A 22977-nucleotide genomic window follows, 5' to 3' on the forward strand; every position below is an offset into this window, starting at 1 on the left:
TAGCTCTTTTGTTATATGATTTGAGTAAAATTATAAATATACTTTTTTTATAAATATATATTTTTAGTGGAATAATACTTCAGGTTACACTATACTTGAAGGGGGTGTTCATAAGATTAAGACATGACAAGTCATGATAATAAACAAGATTTTATGCATGCTTATGACAACTGCCATTAAGTGACATTGTTTGAGAAGCTTTTATTATGACAGCTTGCCATAAACAAATAGCATGTCAGTGTTTTATGAATTTTATAATAGCATCATTCATATTTTTTTCCTCACAACAAATCGAATATGTATTTTAAATGCCATTAAATATTAACAAAGTTGTTTTAAAATAATTTGATAAAGTACTGACACTTTAATTAGATTTTGTGATGAAAGTGTTTATAATGCAATTTTTCACTTAAAAATATCAGTTAATTTACCTTATGTAACATGAAAATGCATAAACTTAAGATTTCAAGTGTATTGAGCTCAAAATCATAATTAATCCTTTAGAAAAAAAAGGTCATTTTCACAAATGTAGTCTTGACTGTAAAATTCTAATATATGTAACCTTTCAAGGGTAAGGTATTTTTTAAATCAGAAAACAACTGGCTTCAGGTATTGTTAATAATCATAATGTGAATAAATGGCCAGTTATTTTTTTGTTTAAAATTTACTTAAACATTTATTCATAGTATATTATTACACATGCATATATATATATATATATATATATATATATATATATATATATATATATATATATATATATAGTAACAGAATGAAATGTCTGTCACTTGTTGTTTTTTTTGTGTTTTTTTGAAATAATGGAAATAAAAATGCTGTTCTAATGGAACTACAGGGCACTAGAGGGCATTGGTCAGACACCTGGAATGTATAATAGGTGAGTGGGTGAATGAAGAGATTCAGTTGTGGTAGAGAGAACGCATGGTTCCTTGGAGCTACTTCAAACTGTTTGTATTGTGAAGTCCTAGTTGGGAAACCTTGCGTTTTGAGCTCAGCCTAAGGACTTCCTTATTGTCCAGATAACGCTACGGTTACTAAAGTAACCCTTCGTTCCCGAGGGGGGGAACGGAAATGCTATGTGGAAACTTCCACTATGGGGATTTCGTCAGAATCCAATCATCTGAAAGGGCCAATGAAATGCCAATGAGTTGGCAGCGTCAGCGTGCACAGCTGGCGTCAATGACAATCAGTCATGCTATAAAGACGCAGCCAGTGCCATGCTCGACATCCTTTTCTAGCTGAAGAGACTTTCACGCTCAACAGCTAAGGGACAATCGTTGTGGCGAAGGAACATAGCATTTCCGTTCCCCCCCTCGGGGAACAAAGGGTTACTTTAGTAACCGTAGCGTTCCCCTTCGGATGGGGAACTCCAATGCTATGTGGAAACTTCCACTATGGGGAAATCTATGGAAAACGCCACAACGAAAGAACCTTACTGCGTCCCTGGCGAAGGGTGTGCCACGCAGTAGAGCGAGCGCACCTACAACGCCCCGAGACACAGTCTTCCAACGTGTCCCCTGGCCCTCACTTACCTGTTCAGAACAGTTATGTTTTTCGGGGAGTCGCAATAACCCAGTAAAATAGGTTTTGATACGACAGTACGTTGGGAAAGCGTTCAGTCCCGATAGGGAGAACGCTGCGGAGCTCACCTGTTACCCAGAGGGGAGACCTGGTGACAACCTATGCACTAGCCCAGAGATGGGGAGTCCTTGCATAAGGATGGTTAGCGGGGAGGGAAGACACGAGCCTGCCCTAGAAGGGGGGACTATACCGTGGCTGAGTGAACGTATGGGATCGCCAGCGGGGATCACACATAGCAGGCACCTATACCCAGAACGCGGGCTGACTAGCGGGCATGCCAACAACGTAACGGGCCAACACCTGACTCCTCCGCTGAGTCAGGTGCTGGGGGCCTCGGAGGAACTCTGCAGGGTTCGCCAAAGAAATGGGGAACTAAACTGACAAAGCTGAAAAAGCGCACGTATCTCTGGGTTAGGGAGAGTGGCGCAGCAAGCGTGTTTCGACACCTCAAACAAATCGTTTCCTCAATCACCAAGGGTTGCCTAATACCCTTGAGGAAACCGGCTCCACTCGCAGATTGTAACCTTGCAAATGTATTGGGTGTCACCCAACCCGTAGCTCTACAAATGTCTGTCAGAGAGGCGCCGCGTGCTAACGCCCAGGAGGATGCGATGCTCCGTAGTGGAGTGCGCTCTCACCCCCGGGGGACACGGCTCACCCTGGACCAAAGGCGAGGGAGATGGCATCCACTATCCAGTGGGCCGACCTCTGTTTAGATACGGCACTTCCCATCTGCCGACCACTGTAATGGACAAAGAGCTGGTCAGAGGATCTAAGGCTCTGAGTGTGGTCCACATATATTCGCAAAGCGCGAACAGGACACAACAATGAAAGGGCTGGGTCTGCCTCCTCCACGGGCAGCGCTTGCAGGCTAACTACCTGATTCTTCAACTGCGTGGTAGGAACCTTGGGCACATAGCCGGGCCGGGGTCTCAGGACAACGTGAGAGTAGGCCGGCCCGAATTCTAGGCACGAGTCACTGACCGAAAATGCCTCCAGGTACCTAACCCTCTTAACCGATGCCAACACGACCAGCAGAGCTGTCTTCAAGGACAGAAATCTCAAGGATACTGAGTCGAGTGGTTCGAAGGGATCCCCACGTAGGCTCGTAGCACTACCGCGAGATCTCGAGGGTATGAGAGGGGGGCGGGGTGGAAACATCCGCCTCGCACCTCTGAGGAACTGGATGATGAGGTTGTGCCTCCCCACGGTGCCGCCATCCACGCATCATGATGAGCGGAGATGGTGGCCACGTAAACCCTCAGTGTGGAGCGCGACAGCCTTCGCTCCACCTGTCCTGAAGGCAAGAAAGCACAACACTGATCTGGCAAGATCGGGGGTCTTCTCGGCGAGAAGCGCACCACTCAGTGAATAGACTCCACTCCAGGGCGTAGGCATGCCTCGTAGAGGGTGCACTAGCCTGAGTGATGGTATTAACCACCGCCACCGGTAGGTTACCTAAGTCTTCCTCGTCGCGTCTTATGGACCCCACGTGGAGGTTCCACAGAACTAAGCGAGGGTGCCAGATGGTGCCCTGTCCCTGAGAGAGTAGGTCCTCTCTCAAAGGGACTCGCCAGGGGGGGCGTCGCGAGGAGGGAGAGTTCTGATATCCAGGTCCGGTTGGGCCAGGGGCGCAACTAGCAAGACCTGTCCCTCGTCCTCCCTGACCTTGCACAGAAACTGCGCGAGTAGGCTCACTGGGGGGAGTGCATACTTACGCATGACTCGGGGTGGAGTCGCCATTCTCCCGGGGAAGGAGCTGCCGTGAGAGCCTGTTGGCCGCACGGTTGAGCCCATCCGGGGTGTGAATAGCAAGCAGCGACTTTAGCCGCATATGACTCCAGAGGAGCAGACGGCAAGCGAGCTGAGACATGCAGCGGGAGCGTATACCCCCCATCCGGATGGAATACGCTACCGCGGCCGTGCTGTCCATCCTGACCAGCACGTGTTGCCCCCTCAGCACCGGTAAAAAGGGGCGCAGAGCGAGAAACACTGCCAACAGCTCTAGGCAGTTGATATGCCAATGCAGCTGGGTTCCCCTCCACAGGTCCGCAGCAGCATGCCCGCTACACATGGCCCCCCCACCCCGTAGGGAGAAATACCCAGCTCGACCATCTGCCACTGCGTATACGCGCTCTGGACCGGGAGAAGCTGCTTCTCGATCTCTCTCTGTAGACACAGGTTGGAGATACCCTCAAAGACTCTCTCAGAAGCTTCGTGAAAGGCTCTGAAAGCGAAAGGATGTCGAGCATGGCACTGGCTGCGTCTTTATAGCATGACTGATTGTCATTGACGCCAGCTGTGCACGCTGACGCTGCCAACTCATTGGCATTTCATTGGCCCGTTTTTATACTCTTTCAGATGATTGGATTCTGACGAAATCCCCATAGTGGAAGTTTCCACATAGCATTGGAGTTCCCCATCCGAAGGGGAACTGAATGTTTGGAAAATGTATTGGTATGCTGTCTGAATAAGATTTGATGTTTTGGATACCATCATTATGAAGTTTTATTCCTCAATTATCTGCAAGTCGTTAAATCAACACAAAAGTAGATCAACATATTTCAACGCACTCAATGTTTTTTTTTCTCCGAATCAGTGACCAGTTTTTTTTTTTTTTTTTTGTAAAGACCATCATCCAACAGCCAAGACATTTTTTTTTTTGAGAGAAGTTTCAAAGATATTGGGGGTTTCTTAACTTTATTTTGGGTACATTATTCTTTAATTCAACATATTTTCCATCTAAGAAATAAAATGCATAGAAAAAAAAACAAACTAGCGCACAGGTGGCATAACTTTGTTTAGTTGCAGCAGTTTCGTTCCGTGCAACAGAAACGTGGCGTTGAGAAGGCTTTTCGATTAAGTATCCAAATGTTTTCGGCTGCTCGCACCACACGCTTAATGTCAGGTGACTCACGCCTTCCACTGCAGCTTGTGCTGTATTGTGTCACTTCATAACTATAGCGGCCGTTTTTCGACTGAACTAAATTTATTTTTGATGTCTTGGTCACACCATTTGGAGGGCCGGAACAAATTAATTCCAATTGAACAGCCCTGATCTACAGCCTGAGGTATCAAGATATTTGGGCTCCCCTTTACATTACAAACCACAGGAGAGGTCAAATTCTTCAACAGGATAGCACTCCTTCTCATACTTCAACCTCCACATTAATGTTCCTGAAAGGAAAGAAGATCAAGGTGCTCTAGCATTGGCCAGCCCAGTCACCAGAAATGAACATTATTGAGCATGCACTGAAAAAAATTATTCAAAGATGATTCCTTGGATTTACTAATTTTTTTTTTAAGTTAAGGGGTTTTAAACAATTTATTTGGGCTGAATTTAAACAAACGAATTAAGTTGAACATTACTCAATTTAAACTGTTTGTTTAAATTAAACCCAATTAAATTGTTTGCAACAGTTTTGCAGACATAATTTTTTTCAGTGTGTCTGGGGTAAGATGTAGGAGGAGGCATATGAATCCAAAGAATCTTGAGTCCTGCAAGACGCTGCTTTCTTCGCCATTCCAGATGACTTTATTAATAAGTTATCTGAGTCATTGCAGAGATGTATAGATGCAGTTGTCCAAGCTCAAGGGAGTCATACACAATATTAATTCTTTTTACACTGCACCATGACTTTATATTCTATACTGTACATTATTTCTGTTAAGTGACAAGACTTTTGTCTAAGCAAAGTCACACTTAACTGTCCTAATTAAATAATTAAAAATCAAGGCATGACCACATTTTATTTTGGTAAAATAAGCATAATCTAGAGACCTTTGCCTTTCATATTAGCCACTTCTGATTCCAAATGATCAACTAGAGGTCAAGTTATTATTTGTTGTTCCTAAACTTGGATAGGCGACAACACTTTTGTTAGGTAGTGTATATCATTAGGCTTGAAGTACTTGATTTGCATACTTTATCCACCACTGCATACAAGTGTCTGACCCATTTCCTGAAAAGCAACAGTTTCACACCAACAGGGTTTCCTCAGGACAATGACCCGTCTATCTCTGATTTTCTGTGTGTGTTTGTTTTGTATTGCAGGTTGCTGAGCAGCTGATGACTATAGCGTATGAGAGCGGGGTGAATCTGTTTGACACTGCAGAGGTGTACGCTGCTGGAAAGTGAGTGTGACTCAGCAGCAACAACATTACCCAGAATTCACTTTGCTCCATGAGTCATCATTAAATTTTCTGTCTGTTACAGAGCGGAAGTCATTCTGGGAAACATCATCAAAAAGAAGGGCTGGAGGTACTGCTCATTTGTATGTGTGTCAAACCCATCCGTGTCACTTTACATGATAATGGAAGAGCAGACATAAATCCAGTGGAAGTGAAGCTTTTTATGTGTTTTTTTTTTCTATTGTGTACCTGCTGGATCTGGTTACATCTCATTACACACATAAACTTTGATTTCTAGGATCATGTTCAGTTTGTAGCCAGCAAACTAGTGCATTATGGGATTGTTGCCATGGAAACGGATGCTAACCCACTGTGATTGCCGTAACTTCTGGAATGACAGTGCTTTTGCTGACTTTGAGTAATTATTCAGCTGATTTGTCACTTGAAGTGAGATTCATTATTCGCTGAAAGATCTGCAAGATTCACAGCAGTTTCCACATTAGCTGTGGAGTCTGGGAAAGTTATTAAACATGAAAAGATGAAAACAAAGTTCTGTCATACTGCTTACTGGATTTTAATGTATTTAGATTGGTAAATACTGAATAATGCTTGCTATCTGAGCTCAGAGCACCACTGAACCCTCTATGATTTGAAGGGGAGTTATGTTCATCTTGCATTGACTGTACAATGAATTCAATGGTTGGTAAGTTGAATTTAAACTTTTACATTTGAACAATATCACACGAGTAGCTGTGCAATATGGCTGTATACCGGGACTGGTGGAAGGCCTGTGTTGGCTCGAGGCCAAAGGCCGAGTCTCTTAGTGTCCCACCAGTGATGATATTGACCTTATTCTTCGATGTGGAAGTGCGCTTGTTATTGCGATTGTTTTAGAACTTCCGTTTCAGCTGCCTATGGGCGAAATGACTAGGAATAATAAACCGCAGAAAATGGTCAAACTACTAGCTCTACAAATAAGTGTTTGCATGACTATACAGACAAAGCAGAATAATGAATTAATTCATTTATTCATTCATTTCCTTTTCGGCTTAGTCCCTTTATTAATCCGGGAGTCGCCACAGCGGAAAGAACCGCCAACTTATCCAGCACATGTTTTACGCAGCGGATGCCTTTCCAGCTGCAACCTATTGCTGGGAACATCCATACGCACTCATTCACACACATGCACTACAGCCGATTTAGCCTACCCAATTCACCTACACCACATGTTTTTGGACTTGTGGGGGAAACCAGAGCACCCGGAGGAAACCCACGCAAACATGAGGAGAACATGCAAACTCCTCACAGAAATGTCAACTGAGCCAGCCAGGGCTCGAACCAGTGACCTCGTTGCTGTGAGGCAATTGTGCTACCTACTGTGCCACCGTGCTGTCCAAGCAGAATAATATAATAAAAAAGTATATAAATTTGCATCATCAAGCAGCATAAGGAGCCGTTTTAACATCTAAAAATGAATGGAAGTGAATGAAACCGGAAGTCTCGAGCCAAAAAGATTCAAATGGTTGCTACCGCTCGTACACAAAGAATAAGGTGAATACAGCCACATCGCATTATACAACAGTTTGATGGCATAATCGTGTATTTAAAAAAGAAAATCAAACACGGAGAGACTTAAAAATCCTTTTGTATGAAGATTTACTTTCATCCGCTGTTCATTTACATCTGCAGCTGATGTCAGAACAGCAGAAACTATTGCTGCTTCACCATTGTCACTTAGGAGGCTGAAGGCTAAACGGCATGAAATGTAATCAGTCTACAGAGATTTCCCAGTATTTCTCTGTTGCAAATGGAATTTTACAGTAATTAACCCCGAAAAAGTCAAAAGCAAAGCAAACACTGCCTGATTACTATGGTACAAATACACCACTACAACATACAAAAGAGAGAGAGATCGACTTAGAATGTCACTTGCCTGTTCTGTAGTAATTTGTTCAACTATAGTTTGAAACTTAAGCTGAGAAAATTATGAGTTTTTTTCCCTGTAAGAACTTATTATGCAGTCTCAGTTGCAGTCTGGTTTTGGAACATCAACATTCTTTGTTCTGCTCAGTATGACAGGCTGATGGCTGAATCTCCTGAATTATTAATATTTAAAATAGGCACTATCCTTATAAATAAACTGCATAATTGCAATCTAAACAACTACATTCTCACCTAAAAAGCCTCAAAAATACATTATGTTGTCAAACAGCTGCAATTGTGGTCTAACTGTAGTGAGTTTATTGATCTGCTGTCACTCTATGTGGGCGGAGTAATACACACAACATAGGCTCATTCTGAAAACGTAGCACTGTATACATTTCTGGAGATCGCGAACTATGTAGCCAGTAGTACGTATGGCTACATTTTGTCACATGGGGTGGTATGACGCTGTTCCTTTTCGTGCTTACCAGCTGACTGCTTACCTCCGTTTGGACGGCTTTCCTGCTGTTTGTCCAGTTAGCTCGCCATGTACATCGGCGGACTTGGGTTAGGGCAATTGAGCACGATGACGGAGTTTGAGTCTGGCGAAGAACAGTTCCAGAAAGCAGGTAAGACAAAAACAGAAGCCAAAAAATAACATCATAACATCGTAAATAACAGTGAGAATGTGGTAAGATATATGAAAACGGGGTAAAAATCAGGCGAGGACTTTTCTTTTTCTGGATTGCTTTTTAAAACTGTCAGTTGGGTTTAGGGAAGTGGATGGGTGGGTCAATCTGTGCTTCTGAAAACACGATTGGCTTATTGGTTAGGTTTAGGGAAGGAGAAGGGTGGGTCAGTCGATCAGTCAGTCAGTTGACAGCGGCCTCTGGTGGATTTACACAAAATATGCAAAAAAATTTAGATCCTGGGATGCATTTGATGCTCTCCATAAATGTATATAGAGGTACGTTTTCAGAATGAAACATGGTTGAATATATGAGTTCTGATAAAGTTTTTTACAGCTATGAGCCAATCAGATTCATCAAAAAAAAAAAAAAAAAAAAAAAAAAAAAAAATATATATATATATATATATATATATATATATATATATATATATATATATATACACACACACACATACAGGTCTGGAACAGTGAGGAGAGAGTAAATGATGATCAACTATTCCTTTAAGCAGCACAGCTACTGTCGATATTGATACTGACACAAAATCAAACAAGTATTTTAAAGTTAATTTTAATCATATGACACTCAAGACTGAAATAATTGCTGCTGAAAATTCAGTGCCAAGTCAGAAAAAAAAAATTACACTTTAGGATGCTCTTTGAAACTTTAAATTGTAAAAATTGAAAGCAATTTAGAATGAAACTTTCTTTCATAAACATTAATTTTATATCCATTCATGTTAGAGTGATGTTCTAAAAATCCCCATGTACCGTCTATCCTTCCCTCTCCTTGATACACAACACATCTCATCAGACTGATTTGATTTAATTGTAGTGTTTTAGAATTGTTGCTTCATGATTAGATCCAGTCTGTCCCCAAACTAATTGAATCTGTCCATCTTTATAAACTTCAGAACCTTCTAAGATGAAAGCTCTGTATTGCATTCCCCATTGTCTGTCAGTATTCACCACATCATCGGCTAGTGTCTGAACATACCATGACCCCAATCAAAATTCATGAACACATCTGGATTGATCTCATCTGAAAATGTTTGATGGATTTACATTAAAGAAAGTGACCCCTGAGATCCACTGTTTTAATGGACAGAGACTCTACGCTTAAGAACTAATTTGCCCTCACTATGTCTTTCATTGGTTTACTTTTCTATCAATATTTCATTTCTCTCTATCTCTCTCTCTCTCTCTCTCTCTCTCTCTCTCTCTCAATTTCTACACCTATTTCCACACTTCCCCATATCTCAATTTTTCTTTCCTTTCATTCATTCTCTTTCCTGTAGCACTTTGATTACAGCCCTCAAAGTAAATAAACTGAATTTACTGCTTACTTCTTTTGCAATAATATTAGTACTGCAATATTACTAAAGACATATGCAGTAAATTCCATTTATTTACTATAAATTGGGATTCGTTTGTAAAAAAAATTACAGTTATAATTGGTAAAAACCTGTAACCTGTTTAACAATAAGTTTTCTTAATATATTCGGTGAATAACTGTGAATTAATTTTCCCAGGATTCCCAGCATGACACTTCACTTTTCATGTTTTTCTTTGTTGCCCGTGGTTCTTTTGGGGCTTTTTTTTTAGTTATGCACATTAGAGTTTTACGTTACATTGGTGTGTGATAATCTTTTTACACAATATGAAAATTTACCGTAAAATGTAAACGTTTCTTTTATATTCAACCACAGCTGGCATTTTTTTACTGTACATTTTATGGAATTGTTTTACAGTGTATTATATCAATATGGTAAGGTAGGTATGGTACGGTGGCCGAGAAGTGCAAAACAACATTACAAAGTGTGAAAGACTTTTACGAAGCTCAAGTCAAATGTACATTTAAAAAAACATTTTTATCTATCATAAGACACAATTACATAGAAAAAAAAACTATTTTACCAAGGACAAAACAAATTTACATTTCAGAAAAAAAGCAAAGAGTCGCAAAACATATTTACCAGTCATGATTCTTTACGGAAAGGGAATGTACCACACACTGGAAGTGATGCAGAATGTACCACACACCAGAAAATATCAGCTAGTGTGTGACGTAGACTCATGTTAACCTGTGCCTTTGGCCTCGTGTTAACCTGTGTCTAAAACTATAAAATCATGGTTTGACCAACTGTGATAAAACATTGTTTTGTCATTTAGAGGTATTCTGAGAAAATATCAATGTGAGTTTGTAGAAACATGTAAACGCAAGTACATGGACACAAGTTAACATGAGTCCACAACCAAAGCACAACATATGTTGACTGATAAAAATCTCAAAACCGACTTCAACGTGCAGTCCTGAATAGCTCAGTTAGATAGTCAATTGATACTCGTGCTGAACTTTTTGACTTGGGTTCAAATCCCGTTGATGACATTTAAATTTTAATTATTTCTTTACATTAATTTTGGTTATATAATGTTCTGCCACACACCTTATAAAATCAATAATGTTTAGAATGACACTGACACCAAGAAATAACAATATTTATTTGGTATGGGCATGTTTAGTTGCTGTAAAAAAGTGACAAATCTCCAAACGTGTATAGTTTACATCTGGAAAGGGTCACCAGTTAACACAGCCACCAGTTAAACCATAACACCGGCTTCATTCAGTTTACTTTTAAAAGTCCTCAAGCAGATGTTTACACCGTGTAGACTTGACATCATGTCCACGATTACAGCGTACAAGTGACCCTTGTTAAAATAGTGAACACACTGATGCAGTATGTCTGGTGTTTCCATCTGGTCCGCGTCCTTCAGAAACTATAAACACAGACAAAGCAAAACTGCATTAAGCTCATGTGTTTACCACAAAATGGGCAAAACATCCCTCGACCAGAGTCCATAGTCAGTCACCATAAACTTTATTTACATTATGTACTCCACAACACTAATTTACAACGCTCACCACCAATGACAACAACACCTTTCACCGCATCACTTCCGGTGTGTGGGACATTCACTTTCCGTAAATAATCTGTCATTGTAAATTTGTTTCAGGACTGGTAAAAGTGTTTTGTGTCTTGTTAAAATTTAAAATAAAATATAAATGTGTTTCGTCCTTAGTAAAATCGTTTTTTCCAATATAATTGTGTCTTATGATAGATAAAAATGTTTTCCAAAATGTAAATTTGTCTTGATCTTTGTAAAAGTGTTTCACACTTTGTAATGTTGTTTTGCACTTCCCAGCCAACATAGTATGGCAAGGTGAGGTAACAATATGAAAGGTTTTGGAACCATGTACAACCCTAAATTACAGTATGCATTCCTAATATCATAGGGCAAAGAAAGACAGTGACACATAAAAATAAAATTAAGAATGAATTTATCAATTTAAATTAAACATTAAAAATGTACATAAATAAACCATATTTAAATGTACAATGAATAGGCATGTTTTCAATGCCATTTAATAAAATTATGTATTTAAAATATACAGTATATTTTTTAAAGGTATATAAATGAACAAATTTAAAACTGTTTATTTTAATCATGTTGTAAAATGCTGATAAATCAGCAAATAGAAAGTATATTAATAATTAACTTTAAAAGCACAATAGTTTTTTAATTAAACATGAATTAAAAATATTATTTGCCTATCCATCCATCCATCCATCCATCTATCCATCCATCTATCTATCTATCTATCTATCTATCTATCTATCTATCTATCTATCTATCTATCTATCTATCTATCTATCTATCTATCTATCTATCTATCTATCTATCTATCTATCTATCTATCTATTTATGAGCAATTCCATGAAAATGTCAACCTTATCATGAAAAAATAAACTTTTGACCAAAATAACAAAACCAATTTAAATTTGCTCATTAAGGTCTATATTTTATTGTTATTATGTGCTCTTTTCGAATTTTTAAGAAAATTGCTTTGTTTGTCCATGAAATATGAGGATTGGGCCAATAATAAATGTCATTTTCATCAAATCACATTTCGTGCTTTCAAAAAAGGGGTTAAAGACTCACCTTTTCCATGCTTTATGTTAACAGTAATCATTCTGCAGATGGATCATGGTCTGTAGTATAAATAATTAACCTCACTTTTTCATAACATTACTGCCCTTTTAATTTATAAGCTACATATTTAAGACATCACGCAGCTTTGATCACGTGTCACGTCCGTGACGATTTAATAAAAAAGTCTATATTGTGTAATAAATATAATCACAAATAAAATGAAACTTTGTATACAAAGCCAAAATATGTCTATGCTAATTATGATCGCCAACTCATCTCAGGTGGTTGCTCTAAACAACCACACATTTGCGTTACAGACGTGATCATTTTTGAACTCCCTATTAATATAAGCCAATGACTAGCGCATATTTGTTCATTATGATGCTGCATTACAATTACTGACTTATAACATATGGATATTATGTAATGTATCAAGAACTGAACATTTCAGTTAAATATAAACCACTTTAGTAACATTTCAGAAATAAATTTTTAATAAAGGGAACATAACAATTTGCATATTGCCATAATCTTGGTGTTTTGGCGATGCAGCACCTTGTGTTGAAGCACTTCTTGTTTATTTTGTAGATAACTGATCATCAAATAATACATCAAATAGTTAAGATACAATTTTTACCAAACTAGGAATGCTGATTTCAGTTCATTTTGCCAACCGACAACCGCCGCTCTAACCGAATATTAACCGTTAACAGATTAATATCAAAATATTATTTAAAGGACACCTATGGTGAAAAATCTACTTTTCAAGCTGTTTGGACAGGCATATGTTCAGGTATAGTGTATAGACTGTCATATTGGGGTAATATAAGCACACCCAGTCCTTTTTTTTTTTAATTTAACAACATAAAAACGGTGGACCAATTGGAGCGGTTTTCAGATCGACCGCAACTTTACGTAGGAGTGCGGTCCTCCCGCCCACCAATATTGATTGACAGCTGCGCGTATTAACATGTCCTGGTAGTCGCAAAGCAACCGGGAATAAAAGGTCTGTTCAGTTCGCTAGGATCATCAATCATCATCAAATGTGATCGAGAAGAGTGAGTTTTACAAGTTTCAAATGTTTTAAAACAGTGCACGTGTGTAATGAATTACTGTGATTTGCTTCAGATTCACTTCATCAGCACAGCCTCGTGTCAGAACAATTATAAAGGAAGACGCTTCAATCCCGCTTTGTGGATGTTAAATCAGGTTTATTTTTTACATTAACATAACAGATATTCATATAGCAGTGGAGATTAACCTGTCACATTTGTGTGCAAAAAAAGTGCAAAGCTAAAGCTAAACAAGCGCACTGTCTGTCTCTGCGTGTCGTGTCCGCTCTGTGTGTGTGTGTGTGTGTGTGTATCTGTGTGTGTGCGTGTCGTGTGTGCGTGAACTTTTTAACGACATTGTGTGTGACTCATCGTTGCAACTCTACAACAAATACTAATTGGTAAAGTAACTTACTGTAGTATTTCTCACAAACGCTACATAAGATCTTCTTCCTTTAAGTCTGTCTGTTGTCTGAATCTGCAGAGGGAGGAGATTAAGCACGCAGAAAGGCACGTAGAAACGGTGGGCGGGGAGGACTAGCCTTAAAGGAGCAGTACACCAAAACTGCCTCCTGGTGCAAAAATGTATAAATTAGAATTTAATAAAAGGTATCTGATGGGTGTTTTGAGCTGAAACTTTACAGATACATTCTGGAGACACAAAAGATTCATATTCAATCTAAAAAAAAGCGGTAACCTTGGTGCCCTTTAATTAAAAATAATTGACGTGCCCATTTTGTGTGACACATTATATATTACATTTTAAAATACTGATTTAGGCTATTTTAAAATGCAAACAGCATATAGAACAGAGCATCTTCACGCACCTGCAGTGTTTTTTTCAGCAGCATAGTAAAACAGAATGAACTAACAAAAACAATAAAATAAAATAAATAAAAAGGCCCTAATACAAATTACATATAGCAAGGTGATATCTATTTAAGTTGAATTAATTGTTCAACCTTACCATTCAGATGTCTCAGAGGTTAAAGTTTTTTGGTTTACATACCCAACAGATATCCACAAATAGGCTTTTGTTAAAGTTTTTAAAGCATTTATCTGATTTTTATAATGGGTCAACTGTCAATTTCAGAGCAGTCATGTCTGTAACGAAGACAAGTCATGTCCGTAACGATAGTTTTTCCTCATTAATGCAAAAATGAAAAACTAAATAAAACGAATTATATATGTTCCATGCAGACCCAACCCTTATCCTTTTGACTGTTATCCTTTTTTTGGCTTCTGCATTTTTATTCCCAGAATTTCCACAAAGTATTTCAACTCACAAAACTCATGTCTTTTTTTTTTGTCACGTCCGTAATGCATTCTTTTTGCTGTCATTTTAAATATAAAACACCTGTATAGAATGATATTTTTTGATGCCTGAACTCCATGGTTAAGGGGTAAGAAAAATATAAACAGATATTTCAATATACTGTTAACATATAGCTTCTCTGAGTATATATGTTTCATTTTTTACTGCAAATGTCACATCCATAACACTGGAATCAGCCTTATTCATGTATCGTTTTATTAAATTAAGCAATACAATTAAAAACAAATTCATAAATGTCTGTTAATTTGTCAATTTAAAGGTGATTTATTTATATAAATGTTAATGTATGATTTATTCAACTGATTCTTCCATCAAAGCCAATGCAGTTGAACACCTTCCATCTTATAATTCTCTTAAAACTAATCAAAACAACAAAAACCTTGTTCTTACACTGTTGAGTTATAAAAAAAAGTAAAGGATATAGAAAAATGAATTTAAAAAGGGGTCAAAAAATCTCTGTAATTATTACAAAGCTATATTTGTTTTCCTGTTGTTACAGTATAAATGCAACTGATACCCCACCCGTTTTTTTTTTTTTTTTTTGTATCTACACGGGAAACAACCTATTTACAGGCTGTAAATGTTTGCAAGTGGAGCTTGATTCCCCTAACCTTTATTGTCATTCCTGTGTATTTACACATACATTCTGAATACATCCATAAAAGTGCACTGTAAATTTGGTTTACTTACTATGTCATTTGCAGACTGTAATCTAAAGTGTCACCCTCTTTTCTTTCACCTCATTTTCACCATCTCACTCCTTAGAGGCGATGGTGTGAAGTTTGTGTGTTTTTAACACCAGATGATCGTTTGCTACGCAGTGACGACTGGGTGTGAAACCAAGTCATTGAATTCATGACATCTGGCCTAATATATCTGTTCGTTTTCACAACCTCGCTTTTCTGCTTCAAAATCTATCTTAATTATATTATAAAGCCAAAATGTTCATAGCAGCTCTTGCTTTTTTTTTTTGTAAATGTGGTGAATGTAGGACACAGTGCGAGTTCACACCAGTGAAAGCTCATTTACACCCATTTACAATGCAGATGAGAGCAGCTCTTAGAGACCTGCAGATTACTGCCAAAACAGCTACAGGCGAAGGTCACACGTGTGTCATCAGTGAGCAATGGCATCACTGTCTCTGCAGAGTCCTGTTTAACAGATCTAGATGATGTTGTATGAAGCAGAGCTACAGTAGCATCATGTAGACGTGTTAATCAGACTCCAGTTGGCATCAGAACTATGCATTTGCTCATGAACTAAATTATTACAGTCTTTGCATAATTAATGTCATATACACTATCAGGGGCGGTTCTAGGATTCCATCCTTAGTAGCCCTTGCTACTGTTGCTAATTATACTAAATGTGGAAATTCAACATTGTGATATTGTAAACTAAAACAACAACAAATACATGTTGTTGAGACCTAACATAAAGATGTAAATTTGGTTAAATATTGTGCTGCAAGGACAAATAATAATTTAATAAATGCATAACTTGACTTACAGATGCACTGTAAAACCCAATAAGTTAAGGTAACTCAAACCATTTGAGGAATCCGATTGCAAACCATTTTAGTTAAAAAACTAATCCTAATGAGTACTGTGAACTTAATCCATTTAAGTAGACGAAGCAATTGGAGCACTGTAAAACCCAATAAATGAAGTGAACTCAAACCAACTGAGTACTGTAAAAGCCAATAAGTTAAGGTAACTCAAACCATTTAAGGAAACCAATTGCTACATACCATTTGAGTTAATAAAACTAATCTATATGAGTACTGTGAACTTACTCCATTTAAGTTGAAGTAATAAGGTATTTAAATTAACTCATTACCTTCAACACTGAGTTCAAAACTCTTTTCAAATTAATAGAATTAACTTTCAGTAAATTTTGAGATAATTACACATTTCATTTGATAAAGTTGACTGTTGAGTTTTACAGTGTATACGCTTATAATGCTTTAAAGGATTGTAATTGCACTGGATTGTAAAGAAAACAATTAATTTTCAAATATATTTTGAAATAAAGTGTGTTAAAGGGGTGGTCCACTACGATATCATATTTTAAACTTTAGTTCATGTATAATGTGGCATTGTGAACTTAAACAACATTTCTAAATGGAACAGGCTCAATGCAAAGGAAGACATTGGCTTTACAGAATTAGCTTAGCAAAGCCTACAGTGAACAAAGTTTGGGGACTACAAAAATGAGGGTTAGTGAACAGTTCTGTTTCTGTATTTGGGCTTCCAAAGTACATGACACAAAGATAGAAGTGCTTACAATTTAATTTTGATTATGTTCCAGAGAATTATAAAAAGATATAGCTAGCATTTCTCAAAGGACAGCTTTCAGGATATCTCCTAGTTCAGCTTAAAACACCTCAAAGAAGGAGCAGCTCCAACCGTAATAGAAAAAGCTGTAGATTGTAAGCCACAACTTGTATGGTTTTTTTATTTTGTTAAAATTAATCTATTACATGCATAGTGTCTAGCATTGATGGTATGTTGTAGCAAGGACTGTAGCAATGCTGTTTGGCACCATTACCAATTTAGCTACAAATTCATATTTATCCATCAAACCACTGGAAACACCCACAATCTTCACCAGTGCTGCAGTGTCTCTCTATGCATCCACTTTCCATGCATTCTACATCTCAAATAATGAACTTACAAAAGATATTTGAACATTTCATATTACTTACACACGCTTATAACCCAACTATATAGGAAAGAGACTTGTCAGACTTTATTTTAGAGAGCAGGATGAGGTTCAGCTGTGTCCTCTGGACATGATGCATCCTGGTGGCAATGGTGGCATGGAGCCAATCCGTGAATCACAGCACGTTATGTTAGCGGACCAATCAGAGCCTCCTGAGGGTAGGAAATATGATTTTCGTTTTCATGTTAGCTTAATATAATTAAAGTAAAGTACATGGAAAAATAACGTGATTTTTTTTACAAATGAAGCATGAAGCACACATTGCTTTGTGTCTTATAAACAAAACAAAGCCTTAAAATACACCCTGGACCACCTCTTTAAATAGATTTAAGCATTAATTTAGTTGTGTACATCTTAAGTGTACAATAAGATGAAAGGTAAATGCAAGCAACACGAGGAGCAGCAGGCAAGCACTGAAACTCTACTGAAAATACTCTGGTAAAGATTTTTCCCCCATGTTTTAAAGACATGGTGTGGATCAATAGAATTTAATGCAGTGTTTCTTATCTGGTGTAAGACTCACTTTATACTGAAGCTCAATCAAGCAGTGAAGATCGTTGATTTCAAACAAACGTTTCTTGGTCTTACACCTTTCACAAAATATTAAAATACATATAAATACACTTCATTTAATGATAGCTTTTTAGGATGTAAATGGACTTTCAACCAGTTTAGCAAAACTTGTCCACTTTTAAGTGTACCTGAACTGTATAATATCTGGAAAGACAAAGGAAAACTGTAGCTTCACTACAAAAAAAATCATGCTGTTGTTCAATTATGCCTGCACAAGTAAACATATGGATTATTGATTAACCAAAAGTTATTTTGGGACATTTATGTTCCAGTTTTAACAAATTTTTTCCCTCTCTCCTCTCTCCTTTTCTCAAGGCGGTCCAGTCTGGTTATTACCACAAAGCTCTACTGGGGCGGAAAGTGAGTAAACTGTCATTACGCTCATTGTGCGTGTCACTTCCTGTCATGACAACTTTTATTTCAGAACTCTCACACTGTTGCACATTCTAAATGGCAGCACACTCAATGCCGACATCTGTGGATTCCCACATTTCAGAAACGCAATTATAAATCTCAGTTCAGGTCAAGCACTGACCCACCATTTTCTCACTGAGCAAGTCTTCTGGCAGTAAGTGAGCAGAAGTACAGCTGCGGAGCTCGATAAGACTAAAGAAAAGACCTGTCCCACTTCCGCACAAATCCTCTCTCATGAATAATAATCGGAATTTAAATATGCCAGGGTTTTATTTGAAGTTGAAAAGGGAACATTTGCAAAAGAGGAGTTTGAAGAAGAAAAAAAAGATGAGTAGGAAATTCTTGCAGAAGCAATATGTGCCTTGTATGCAAGACTGAACTTTGTCTAAAATATTGCTGTCTGATGTTTGTTTCTTTTTTTCTCTCTAAAGAGCTGAGACTGAACGAGGCCTTTCTAGGAAGCACATTATTGAAGGTAAAGTGCACATTTTTCTGTATAAATACTCATACTTTGTGATCGCAGCATTTGTTTGTGTGTGTGTGTGTGTGTGTGTGTGTGCGCGCAACGCATTTGGCTCCACACTGGACATTGATTGAGTGGATTTAGTCTTAGTGTCCTCTAGCAGGCAGGACTAATAGATAGCAGGACTAAAGAGGACAAAGACATACACTTGAATGACTTTCTAGATGGCTTTAGTCACTAAATAAACACTGCAGAATCAAGTGAGAATGGACATGACTTGCATCTGATTGTTAGAAAAATCCTCATCCGGTTGATTGCAGTTTATCTGACACTGAAAGGCACCTTGAATTTCATATTAGGTTTAGTGTTGGTTGCATGTAGTTGTAAATTATTTCTATATACACTCAAAAAAAAAAGATTTTGGCTGTTGTTCAAACTATTTGTTTAAAATCAGCTGAAACAACACAATTCTTGACATTTTCTTGGGACAACTTAATTGTTTTTTGTTCAATCCACTTATTTTTATTCATTCAGTACTTTTCTTTTGGCCTAGTCCATTATTTATCAGGGGTCGCCACAGGAGAATAGACTGCCAAATATTCTGGCATATGTTTTACACAGCGGATGCCCTTAAAGCCACAACCTAATAACAATTGGAAAAACTTACATTTGTTACATTTAGTTTTAGATTTATGTTGGAACAACATGAATGAACTGTGTGGAACCTTACATTTTTTTACATGGATCATGTGGAACAAGGAAACCTTAAAATAAAGCATTGCCAAAAACTCTTTACACCCTACTGTGTAATCTCTGCACTTTTGAAAGTGTTTTTTAAGCGTTCTGTCAGCTTGACCAGCATTTGGGTTAAAGCATTACAGGTACTGTGAGTAACTACTAAAGTAGCGCATTACTTGTACATTTCCAGGGAAATAATTTAGTTACTTTTTTACAAAAAGTAACGCAGGTAACACAAAAGTAACGTAATGGATTACTTTTCCTTAAAAAGTATTAAGTAATCTGTTTCATTAATTTTTTAAAGGCGTAATGCATGATTTAAGTGCCTTACTTTTAAAAGTACCTTTCTCCAAGACTGATTGGAGACTTACTGATTGGAGCCCCATAATAGAACTCTTTACCTCCTTATATAAAGGTAAAGAAAATGGTGAATTCATTTATACACTCATTTATTTATTTATTTATTTGCTTGTTCAAACTAATTTAAAATGAGCTTAAACAACAATTTTTAAGATTATGTTGGGACAACTTAATTGTTTTACGCTCAATCCGATTAAATTGTTAAAAATCAATAAATTAACTTAATCTGTTATGTTGTCCCAACACAAATTGTGGAACCCAGCATTTTTTTTTTTTACTTTTGGACTGACCTGTTTTTATATTCAACCCTTCTCCCCTCCAAAAAAAAAAATGTCATGAACAGTTCGACAACAGATAGGAAAAAATGTGTACAGCACATTTCCAGAAGCAGTGTCCATGTTCTGTCACACAACTCTGACAAAAAGTCAATAATCATCAAGGCTGTAATGTGATGAAATGTTCTGAAAGGAACACAAGATCCAAGTTCAGACCATTTCTGTTTATTCCCAGTCTGTCTTCATTGATTTTATGTTTCTACAAACCCGCTCTATCTGAAAGTGCTTTGATTGGCTAGCTGACCTAACTGCATTGTAATTGGCCAAACACATCAAAAGTGCACTGGAAATGTAATGCAAAATATGTATTGGAATAATTTGTGAATTTCAGTTTTGTAAAAAATTTAATAATTTTAGTATGATTTGCTCATCACAGTTGAGTTTAGGGGTGGGGTTTGGGGAGATGCCTTTTTATATATTGTATGTTTTCATTCTAATCAAATTGTATGAATTGGTATGACTTATTACAAAGCATCAAATATGGCATATGAAAAGTCTTTTCTGATCGCCAAGACTGCATTCATTTGATGTAACTCTTATTGTTTAGTTTAAGTTCAATATTTTTCTAATCAAATATATTTAGGATGTAATTTAAAAATGTTATGTACCAATGAACAAACACCATAGACTTTGATGTTACATTTCAGCATGTCATTAAACCAAATATGTTACATTTAATTAAAGGTACATAGTATCATGACATATTTGACCAAAACAAAAATATGTATTTATTTTGATTTGGGATTGACCTATTCATTTAATATTACAGCATTAATTTTTACCCCGAAAAAAGGTTATGCTTTCCTTCATACTCTAGGTGCTATCAACAGGGTCACACAGTTAGCTTTGGTGTGAAAGTACAGAAATAATAATACGCACACCTCTCTGGCCTAGATATGCAGGGTTACAGGCAGGAAGACTGATTGGTTTGTGTGCTGTTCTGCACTGGCCCGATATTTTTCTTCCATGCCAGCAAGTTTGGGGCCAGACACCTATTTTACACACATAATGCTCAGAATACACATTGCTCTCATCCACCTGCAGCGCCTTGCATTTGGAGCATGTCTATGAACACACCAGCCATATTATATTTACATCACCACATTTCCTCATTGTTTTGGTTAGGCTGCAAAGCGCACACACACACACGCACATACACACACACGCACACAGATTTAAGCATACAGATGAATGTTAACTGAAACATTGGCTCTTTTTTTGGCACATAGGTTCAGATGTAAAATCTGTCTAGAATACACAGATATTTAAAATATTGTGTGAATGCTAGAAACTTTAGGTGACAGCCTTTCCCATATGATATATTAAAAGATTAGTTCACCCAAAAATAAATAACTCCATGTGCTAAACTATAGGGTGAATTGTGTATTTAGAACAATGTTTGATGTCCTCATATGATGGACAGCATTTAGTGGAATTCTGTTGGTCTGATGTAACTCAGGAACTAAATTCTTACTGTAGGAATTTAGCACCATGGTACTGGTGTACCACTGCTCTGCATATGTTGCATGTCTCTCTTGTTTAACACACCGTTGTTGTTTCTGAAATCACCCCATTTACCCTCAATCCCTACATTAGTCCACTGGATGGAGTAAATAAAAACAAATAAGTGAATTTGAGCACTCAGTCCACTAGAAGAGCTGCAGTTTGTTCTTTGCTGGTTAATAAATCCCTCAGACCAGTGGTTCTCAATCCTTGTCCTCGCAGCCCCAAGCACAGTTTGTTTTGCATGTCTCTTTTGTTTAACACAGCTGATTTAGATAGCCAGCTAATTAGAAGAGAGTTCCAATAAGGATCTGTGCTGAGATCAACATGTTCCCAACATAATGTTCCCTGTTCTCTACCTTCGGCACATGAGAAATTGGCTGAACTTGAGGTTTACTTCAATAAAAAAAAATAAAAAAAATTGCACTACACAGCTGTTTAGAGCATCTTCAGTTATTACAGAGGAATGAAGGGTTATTTAACCGTAATCATGATCATGTCATTAGCATAGATATCACGTCTTGCGCATGTTACCCTTTGAATTGAACACACTTATAAACTGGAAACATGGAAGAATATCTAATGATGCTATGTGCAAATGGAACAAACTTCCAAAGCAGTTAGTGAAACAAATAAGCATTGATTGAGTGCACTTCAGAACAGTATGTCCACTATGATTTTTTACACCACTACAAAGAGTGTCTGTTTCCCAATATGCGTTCTTCAGCCATCATGTGTCCTCATGTTCTCGTGTAACATCATTATCAACTGACAAAGTTCAGTTCCAAAACTCAAGGCCGCACGAATGGAGGATGCGTGAAAGTTCCTGAATGCGTTTTTGGTATCAAGGATGCACTGATGCAGATTTGAGCTCTGAACTCGCTCGAGAAGTCCCAGAAGCACAGCATTTTATATAGATTTATTATTAAAGTTCAGAGATATAGCTTATTTATCTCAGGAGTTTCCATAAATGACACAATGAAAGTAAACATTACCATAAAAATCTTCATATAGGCATAAACACATTTTTGTTTATTTGTTGAAATTCGCATTAAAATCTGTTTTATTTGTATTTTGCAAAGTATATTTGTAAACTCTTTATGCATAGTATATATTGTGAAAAGATGAAAATAAATCATTGTATGAAT

At 37.5% G+C, this 22977-nt stretch overlaps 1 protein-coding gene across 2 annotated transcripts in view; it reads left to right on the forward strand.

The window, feature by feature from the left end:
* kcnab1a (potassium voltage-gated channel subfamily A regulatory beta subunit 1a) overlaps nucleotides 1-22977 on the forward strand; it is a 227981-nt gene that overhangs the window by 161993 nt on the left and 43011 nt on the right. For both annotated transcript variants that reach the window (XM_056478098.1, XM_056478099.1), the window contains exons 4-7: nucleotides 5654-5733; nucleotides 5816-5860; nucleotides 18332-18376; nucleotides 18862-18905. In XM_056478098.1, the coding sequence (XP_056334073.1) occupies nucleotides 5654-5733; nucleotides 5816-5860; nucleotides 18332-18376; nucleotides 18862-18905 (214 nt within the window). The remainder of the gene's footprint in view (nucleotides 1-5653; nucleotides 5734-5815; nucleotides 5861-18331; nucleotides 18377-18861; nucleotides 18906-22977) is intronic.

Source organism: Danio aesculapii, chromosome 18 (assembly GCF_903798145.1).
Source record: "Danio aesculapii chromosome 18, fDanAes4.1, whole genome shotgun sequence".
NCBI classification, from domain to species: domain Eukaryota; kingdom Metazoa; phylum Chordata; class Actinopteri; order Cypriniformes; family Danionidae; genus Danio; species Danio aesculapii.